This window comes from Mytilus californianus, unplaced genomic scaffold (genome assembly GCF_021869535.1).
Source record: "Mytilus californianus isolate M0D057914Y unplaced genomic scaffold, xbMytCali1.0.p SCAF_2, whole genome shotgun sequence".
NCBI classification, from domain to species: domain Eukaryota; kingdom Metazoa; phylum Mollusca; class Bivalvia; order Mytilida; family Mytilidae; genus Mytilus; species Mytilus californianus.
The window spans coordinates 64,970,533-64,979,379 of record NW_026262668.1 but is presented as its reverse complement, the minus strand read 5'-3'; the positions used below and the strand labels follow the sequence as shown (position 1 = coordinate 64,979,379).

The 8,847-nt window shown below is 32.5% G+C and overlaps 1 protein-coding gene across 1 annotated transcript; it reads right to left on the bottom strand.

Annotated features, from left to right (window-relative positions):
• Positions 1 to 2,622: 2,622 nt before the first annotated feature.
• LOC127730257 (uncharacterized) lies at positions 2,623 to 8,562 on the bottom strand. Its single transcript, XM_052238563.1, has 2 exons — positions 8,010 to 8,562; positions 2,623 to 3,772 (listed from the first exon to the last, which is right to left on the bottom strand). Exons 1-2 carry the CDS (start codon positions 8,320 to 8,322, stop codon positions 3,324 to 3,326), a joined length of 762 nt encoding a protein of 253 aa, XP_052094523.1. The 5' UTR covers positions 8,323 to 8,562; the 3' UTR covers positions 2,623 to 3,323.
• Positions 8,563 to 8,847: the final 285 nt, after the last annotated feature.

The window sequence follows — 8,847 nt, the reverse complement described above, 5'->3', positions numbered from 1 at the left end:
TGTGAAAACCCAAAACCGAAGAAGAAATCAAAGTCAAAAATTCAAAGAGACAGCGACCGAATGAGAACGTTTATTGAGAAGAAACAAATGTCTCAATTTCCGTTTCAAGGACTTGAGGACAAGGAACTCTCCGTTTTTACGTGCTCCATACAGGACGAATTCGCGAAACAGCACATTAACAAGTTGAAAGTGTCTAACCGAAACTTCATCAAAGAAATCGCTGTGCTGAAGTGTGAAAATTCTAAATTGGATACCGTTATGAAAGAAAACGTGATGTTAAGGAACAGTTTGGACAAATTAAATTCCGATCGTGTACAACATGCCCGGGTCCTCCACCAAATGTCACAAATAGAAACTGGGTGTATCTTGTGACTGGGTAATGTGTTGGCCTGGAACCACACACACACAATAAACAGTACGACAAGTCTGCAAGGACTCCGACTCTGGGACTAGCTCTTGCAACAAAAGACGACTCTGGTTAGCGCGATGTATAATTTAATAAGTTCAGCATGGAATACAATTGTACAGAGTTGGAACTGCTCAGTGTAACACTAAATCCAATCTGCCATATCAAAATAACAACATAGTTTATATAACAAACCAAAAATTACTTGAATAGACTTGACAAATATTTCTCTAAATGAGTGAGAAAGTTCAATTAAGGGATTACAGAAAAATTAGCACACAGATAATAATTAACAATAGAACATACAGACTTATTTATGGAATTAAAGTCTAGGCTTGTCATATACGAATAATAGACCAATTGAAGTAAAATGTTGCTAATTGAAAATCAAATTAAAACATGAAATTAGATTATCTTAATCTTCTAAACTTGTCTTTAAACCTTTCACAATAAAATTAACAAAATCCCTTTTTGAAATATTGCCAATACAACAAAAACAGTGATTCTACAAAATCTTTTACAAAATGTCCGAAAAGTCTCAAAATCAACTTTTGTCCATTTTTCCACTGTGACACTATGCACGTGCCTATCGAAATACTAATTCTAAATAGTGATACATCAAAGTTTCAAATGACCGCAAATATGTATAGAAATCTGTAGAGAACATTATCTGTGTTTGAGTTAAAACTGTGAAAACAACTATCTATTTAGATCATTGATAAAGACCGCGAAAGTAATATATATGTCTCTTTGACGACTTGTTGCAAACATCTCCTACTGGAAAATTAAGTATTTATAAACAGACTACTTATTTATAATAATGGACATAGCTGCTGACAAGAAGTTTGTTAAAAAAACGAATTGTATTCAATACATATATAATAAAATTGAGAATGGAAATGATGAATGTGTCAAAGAGACAACAACCCGACCATAGAACAGACAACAGCAGAAGGTCACCAACAGGTCTTCAATGCAGCGAGAAATTCCCGCACCCGGAGGCGTCCTTCAGCTGGCCCCTAAACAAAAATATATACTAGTTCAGATAATGAACGCCATACTAAACTCAAAATTTGTACACAAGAAACTAAAATTAAAAATAATACAAGACTAACAAAGGCTAGAGGCTCCTGACTTGGGACAGGCGCAAAAATGCGGCGGGGTTAAACATGTTTATGAGATCTCAACCCTCCCCCTATACCTCTAGCCAATGTAGAAAAGTAAACGCATAACAATACGCACATTAAAATTCAGTTCAAGAGAAGTCCGAGTCTGATGTCAGAAGATGTAACCAAAGAAAATAAACAAAATGACAATAATACATAAATAACAACAGACTACTAGCAGTTAACTGACATGCCAGCTCCAGACTTCAATTAAACTGATTGAAAGATTATGTCTTCATCATATGAATATCAGGCACAATCCTTCCCGTTAGGGGTTTAGTATCATACCATCATAACATATATGAGAAGAACATAATCCGTGTCATGCCAACAACTGGTTTTTAAATAAATGTGTTTAGTGCCGATGCAAAGACCCTATACGTGAATCAATATTAACGCCAAAATATGCAATCTTTAATGACCTGACAACAGTATCGTAACTATATCCCTTCTTAATAAGTCTATTTAAAGGTTTTGTTAGCTTCAGAGGTGAATACTGACATTTTTGTGCTTTATAAAGAATATTTCCATAAAAAATTGGATGTGAAATACCTGAACGTATAAGAAGTCTGCATGTTGAGCTATATTTACGAATGATGTCCTTATACCGATGATAAAATTTAGTAAATGTTTTGACTAGTTTGTGATATCGAAAACCCTGGTGTAATAATTTTTCAGTAATACATAAATTTCTCTCGTTAAAATCTAAAACATTGTTACATACACGAGCGAATCGTACAAGTTGAGATATATACACACCGTAAGATGGTGACAAGGGAACGTCACCATCTAAAAATGGATAATTAACGATAGGAAATGAAAAATCATCTCTTTTATCATATATTTTAGTATTAAGCTTTCCATTAATGATATAGATATCAAGATCGAGGAAAGGGCAGTGGTCATTGTTAGTATTAGCTTTATTTAAAGTAAGTTCAACAGGATAAATCTCTTTAGTATACATACTGAAGTCGTCATTATTGAGAGCCAAAATATCATCCAAATATCTAAAAGTATTATTAAATTTGTGTATCAGATGTTGTTTCGATGGGTCTTTGCTGATTTTTGTCATAAATTGTAACTCATAGCAATACAAAAAAAGGTCCGCAATAAGTGGTGCACAGTTAGTCCCCATTGGAATTCCGATAACCTGACGATATACGGAATCTCCAAAGCGAACAAAAATGTTATCTAGTAAAAATTCAAGGGCATATATAGTATCAAAGCATGTCCAATTGACATAGTTTTTTTGTTTATTGCTACTAAAAAATGACCTAAAAGAGTTTGAACATATATATTCACATTCTGACTTTTTAAATGCCCATTTAATTAGGTGTGTGAATTTTTTCTTAATGAGAATGTGAGGCAATGTGGTATATAGGGTAGAAAAATCAAAACTTTGAACAGATTCAAAATCACCAATATATGCATGTAATTTATCAAGTACTTCCAACGAGTTCTCGACACTGTTTATAATTATACAATTTCTTTTGGCACGTGGGAATCATCTCAGCTATGTATAAATTTTGACCGGTCCCTGCCTAAAAAGTAGTCCTTTTTGTTGATTTCGTGGATATAATTGAATCATAAATTTTAGTGTTCAACGAATTACAATTTGCATATAGTCTTGTATACTATAAGAACTCAAAACAAGTGTTACTACCACTTTTTAGTATTATTATACTACAAACACAGCAAAATATATATTTTTACGATCTTTTTTTTCATTTGATATGAAATTGATTAGTTAATTAGTTAAGTTTCCATCCTGAAAATGTTGTACGTGTACGATCTTCTCTGCTTAGAATGGCACCTTCATGCGCATACATGTTTCTCAAATAAGCATTTCTTCTAACATTTTTAATTATAAATCCAGTAGAACAGTCGTCATCAGCATTCCGTTCTGTGTCTGCATGTAGTGCTCCACAAATATGTCCATCAACAACCAACTCGGTTCCAAATTCTCCAATATCTTCGTCTTTTATTCTAGAATCTACACATATTGTCCAGGTCAGGGCATACATTCCGCTAGATGGTGCTGTGAAGACACCAGTATTTGCGTTATAGACAAAAGCTGTGTTGGTTTCTGTTCTGTCAAAAATCAGCGTACTCCCCTGGGACAACGATTGACTATGAGCTACCACAAAACCGTCGGACATGTAGGCTGAAAATCCTATAAACGTTTTCTTACACACACAATCTGAAATAAATTCAAACAAATAATTATATTAGGATTATTTTTGACGAGCATTAACCGATTAACATCTAGATAAGGTAAATAGTAAATAATGTAGATGCACTTCTCTTTAAATTATGTTTAGATATTTTAGATCATGCTTACATCAACAATGCACATTAATTATTAAAATTCTGTCCTGGGTTCTGTTTTCTTTTAGAATATTGCAAAGCGCTCTCGACCAATTAAATTGTAGGATTTGATGCCTCTTAATTGTGAAGAATGAATGTAAATCATGTTCTTAGTAAGGGATTATCCTATTATTTGGGTCTATTTACAGTTCAAAACAAAGAGTTTCTATAAATGAGATACAACTGCCCCGAAGCACATTTATCAGATTGAAAGGATTTATCACATAGTGATTGAAACTGACTAAAAGTTGAATTGTGAAACAAACAAAAAACTCAAAATAAGTTGAAGTCTACTGGTGCAGTAAAATTGGTCCCTGACATAATGAAGTAGTATTTGATGTAAAAAGCCGGACCAAAATATTGGCTGTGAAATAAAATTTAGCTGTAAGTCAAATGCATGATTAATTGATTTAAACTGTAAATAAAAAAAGGATAATTCCTCACTAAAATATTACATGATTTACATTCATACTCACAATCAGGAAACATAAAATTCCTACATTTTCTTTGTTCAGTTGTGTCACCTAATATCTATAACGCATTTTTTTTTTTTAAATATTTCCCAAATGATAAGAAAGTCCTTACATCACTAAATGGAATACTTAAAAGGGAAGTCATGCATTAATTATAAACATTGCACTAACAATGAAACTAATTCTTAAATACAACCAATTAAGAGATCAGTTGAGCCTTGAGCACTTTACAATATTCTAAGTTTGTAAGAGAATGATAATCCCTTACTTCATGATAAGTACTTGCTTACGCTTGTACTTAATCAAGAAGAAAGGGGTTATCATTATCTTACATATGCTAATTTCATTATTTCCAAAAAATAATATTCTTTTAATAGTTGAAGTAAGTGCCATCTGTGTTGCGATATCTTCAAATCAATTACTCAATACTTTTTGGAGTGAAAGACAATCAAAAAAAGGTAAGAAACAATTATAGGTTAGATAATTAGATAATACTTGGTCATGTTTTATGAATATTTAAAGCCCGAGGCGTAGCCGAAGGTTTTAAATGTTCATAAAACATGACCAAGTATTGTTTGACCAATTTAGAACATATTCACACCTTCGAGTGACATAACAAAACTAGCCTCTCATTGTAATAATTAAATTTTGATATAAGCTCACTTTGATTGTTAACATGGTTAGTAAAAGGGATGTAAATCATTTTAATGGGCATTTCAATTAATGGAACAAAAGAGCAATGAGATAGTTTTTTGATAACAAAAAAGGATAAATTATTCAAAAATGGAGATGTCTTCTGCTTCAGGTACAATGTAATCTTATATATTTAGAATTCCTTCATTTTAAAAAGCACACAATGTTATATAAATATTCTTTTCTTAAATTGTATAATTTTTGATAATGAAAAAACTTCATCAACACATGATCAATAAATATTAATTTACAATCCTTTCAACATCAGATGCTTAATTTTTTTTGATGAATATATTGAGTTTTTTTCAAAAACTTTTATTTATTATTTATCAACAATCATTGATTCTTAAAACATAAGTTTAAAAATTAGATTAAAAAAATACATGTATTTTACCCACACCTTTGCCATGTTAAAATCTCAACTTAAAATGCTTTTATAGTTTTATAGTTCTATTCTCCTGATTTCATTTATAATAATTAGACAAACAACAGTACTCATGATTTTTTTTTTGCTCTTTTCCTCAGGAAATTGATATTGGGGATTGTACACTTCGTTAGAGCAGTTTTTAAGAGTTCACTTTCATAATTAATCTACAATGAAAAGTCATTCATGTATAGCATTTTATAGTGCATGGAAAGCCATGTACTATGAAATATAGAAGGGAAAATTCTGATTTTCCATCGGACGAGAAGGTGTGAGTATGTTCTAAAAAGGAGAAAAAAACAGAGATTAAACACCTGCGGCAGGCTTCAACAAATAATAAATTAAGTGAACAGTACCAGTAAATGGTTATCTGAAAGATCCATTCAATATTCTCTCGGTAGCTTTAAATGCAGGGTAACGATCATTCCTCACAACTTGGCCTATTCCGTTCCTTCATCTAGGATAGAAGAAGATTAGCGGATTCACCCGAAGATTGCCGATTGGGGTAACGATATCAAAGGGGCAATCAAAAATCACATATCGAAAAAAAAAGAAGAAGAGCGACCTGACCACTGAAAAAACGGACGATAAGACAACTAACAGTCTACATGTTACTACACAGAAACGGGACTGAGCAAAACAAACCATGCAAATTACTGATGATGGACTAATGTGCTTTGGAAGCTAGTTAGAAATTTCTGAACAAACAGTGGCACCCATCGTGTTGGTCATTGGCAAGTAAATTTTTTCTGATAAGTCACATTCTGAGAAGTAACATTGAGGAACAAGATGACAAGATTGAGTCTTTTCTCTGTCATCTATCAAGATATATTTCATAACGGTAAAACAAATCATAATGACAAAACATTTTTCAAACTGTACCATTAGGAACCTTTTGTTCAGTAGTTTCCTTTTAAGAAGCAATCCCTTACCAAGGAAACAATGACAAGAAAGGCAAGCTCAGAAATACTGCATCAATTAGGAGATCTCTCGATGTTTATGCAAACTTGTCGAAACCTAATAATTAAATTACATAAATTTAATGCCAAAAAAGAATGATAAAATTTGAGTAAAATTGGAAACCAATGAAAAAAAGATAGAGAAAGTAAAATATGTGTAGATATAACACCATGCACCGCTCGCATTATCGTATTTCCATGTTCAGTTAACCGTGCAGTCAGGATCAAAATCGTAAGTTGTCATAAAAGTACAATAGTTTACCTCTCAATGAACATGCGTTCTAAGTTTCAATGTGATGTGACCAAAACTTCATGTTAAACTACCTTATCTAAAAACTTTAGCCTCCGAATATTTCGCATTTTCCGCTATCTTATTACCATGTTTGGTGAACTATCTAATCGATGTTAACACGATAATTCTTCATATATTTTAAGATCTTCACATCGTAATGAACTAAGTTTCATGCAGTTGTGACCACACCCTCATGGTATACTATCAAAACTAAGCTGATACATAAGATACAGGACGGAGGGAGAAACAGACGGACGAACACAAAGACCGGAATACAAAGTGCCCCTCTTTTATCGTAGATGCGGCATAAGACATTTATAGTGATTACCACATTTGATATATAATATGTCCTTTTTTTGTGCATTGATCGTCTAAAGCTAAACATCTTTTATATTAATAAAGAGTTTCAGAGAATGCAATAGCAATACATGGAACTCAACATAAACCCCAAAACCTGTTTAAGAGGAAAATAAGCAGACTGGATCATGTTCCACCGCATTGTATGGGTTTATAAGCAAAACATTTCATAGAACTATGTGATTAAAGAATGAAAGTTTCAAATCAATTACAAAATTGGGAACTAGAACGCGCGCTGTAAAACATAAACTCAAGTGTAAAATGAATATTTATTGCTGGTACAGTTTAGAAACTGTTTATCTTTCTTTTATTTATTTTGGGTTGGCAGAAGACAGTCTTGATGGTTTTCACCAACACTGTTCATGAATATAATTTAAGATATGAAAAAAAATCTTAGTCGTGAATAATCAGAATTGTCACCTAAACGGTAACGGGACATAATAAAACGGAACAATATAAAAACTCTTACATGGTCTTCATATGGACACCATCCGATTTTCAACGATAGACATCACACTTATGTAAAGATATCTTACCAATGGATATTATGAAACTTTCTTAAAACATGTGAAAATGTCGAAAGCATGCGTAAAATGAAAATCGTACAAACTGCAAGTAAAATAATGTACACACACGTTAACTTTTAAAATTTTAGATTTGATAATAAAAAAAATCACAACATACTGCAAATGACGCACAGGTCTAGAAAAATGTAGACGTAGCACGTAGCAACAACCACTGTAGAAATACTAACTTTTGACACTACATTTTTGTGTGATCTTAAACCAGTATTTGAGAGTCAAGAAAATGTAGAAAGATATAAATTGCGTTTACTGGATGAATTTCTTGATAACAAATGTAAGTAATTTTACCTTGAAATTTCTTAATTACAGCCTTCACATTCGACTGTGTTAATCTTGTCACGTTATCTGTAATTTGTTCAACAGCCCCCTCCATGTGAGTGTCAAAAGTTCCTTGGACAGCTTTTGTCACTTCTTGTTGAATATACTTATGAAGAACCCTATTAAGTTCGGCAACGTCTAGGTCAGCTTTCAGTGTGGCTTTCATGTTATCTAATAGCGGAATAGATACAACTTCTGAGCATTGTTGTCCAATACAGTTCTCATCATGGGCACCCATAGTCAATAGAAAACAACACAACTGGACAGCTATTATAGAAATCATAGTAATATAAGGTCCATTGAATTTTTAGAGCAAAAATTGCAAAGTGTTTCCTTCCGTCTCCATCGTTCGTTGTTTGTGCTAAGATTAGCACAGAATGAATGTTTACAATATGTAAAAACAAAATATGAAGTTCGTTTATATGTTATACAAACGTATTTCTTTTTCGCTCTTGATTAAATGGCTGTCATCTTTTTTACACTTTCAATCGATCCGACTAGTATGTAGATAACGCAGCTCTAAAACAAATATCGTTTGCACTTGCCACGAACAAAAAAGATGCAGGTATTTGTTTGTTAATGCTGATTGAAAACGGCTAGCAGTTTCAAAATAAATGCACTGCTTATTATATAATTGGCGTACAAATGCGTGTAGTTTGACAGCTGGTACCTCAAAGCGGTTTCAAAACAGACAAACTATTAGTTCTCTTCTAGTGTTGAAGTATTTTGATTTTTAAATGCATATGTTATGATTTACTGATTGTTTGTACTTTGACGTTATCGGTAAAACACAGATGACTATTTGTTT

What these genes read in the sequence shown, in the direction of transcription:
- LOC127730257 (XM_052238563.1), bottom strand. Translation starts at nt 8,322, where the DNA reads ATGATTTCTATAATAGCTGTCCAGTTGTGTTGTTTTCTATTGACTATG. An exon ending in TGTAATTAAGAAATTTCAAG is followed by an intron (nt 3,773 to 8,009) that starts GTAAAATTACTT and finishes AATTTATTTCAG; the next exon opens with ATTGTGTGTGTAAGAAAACG.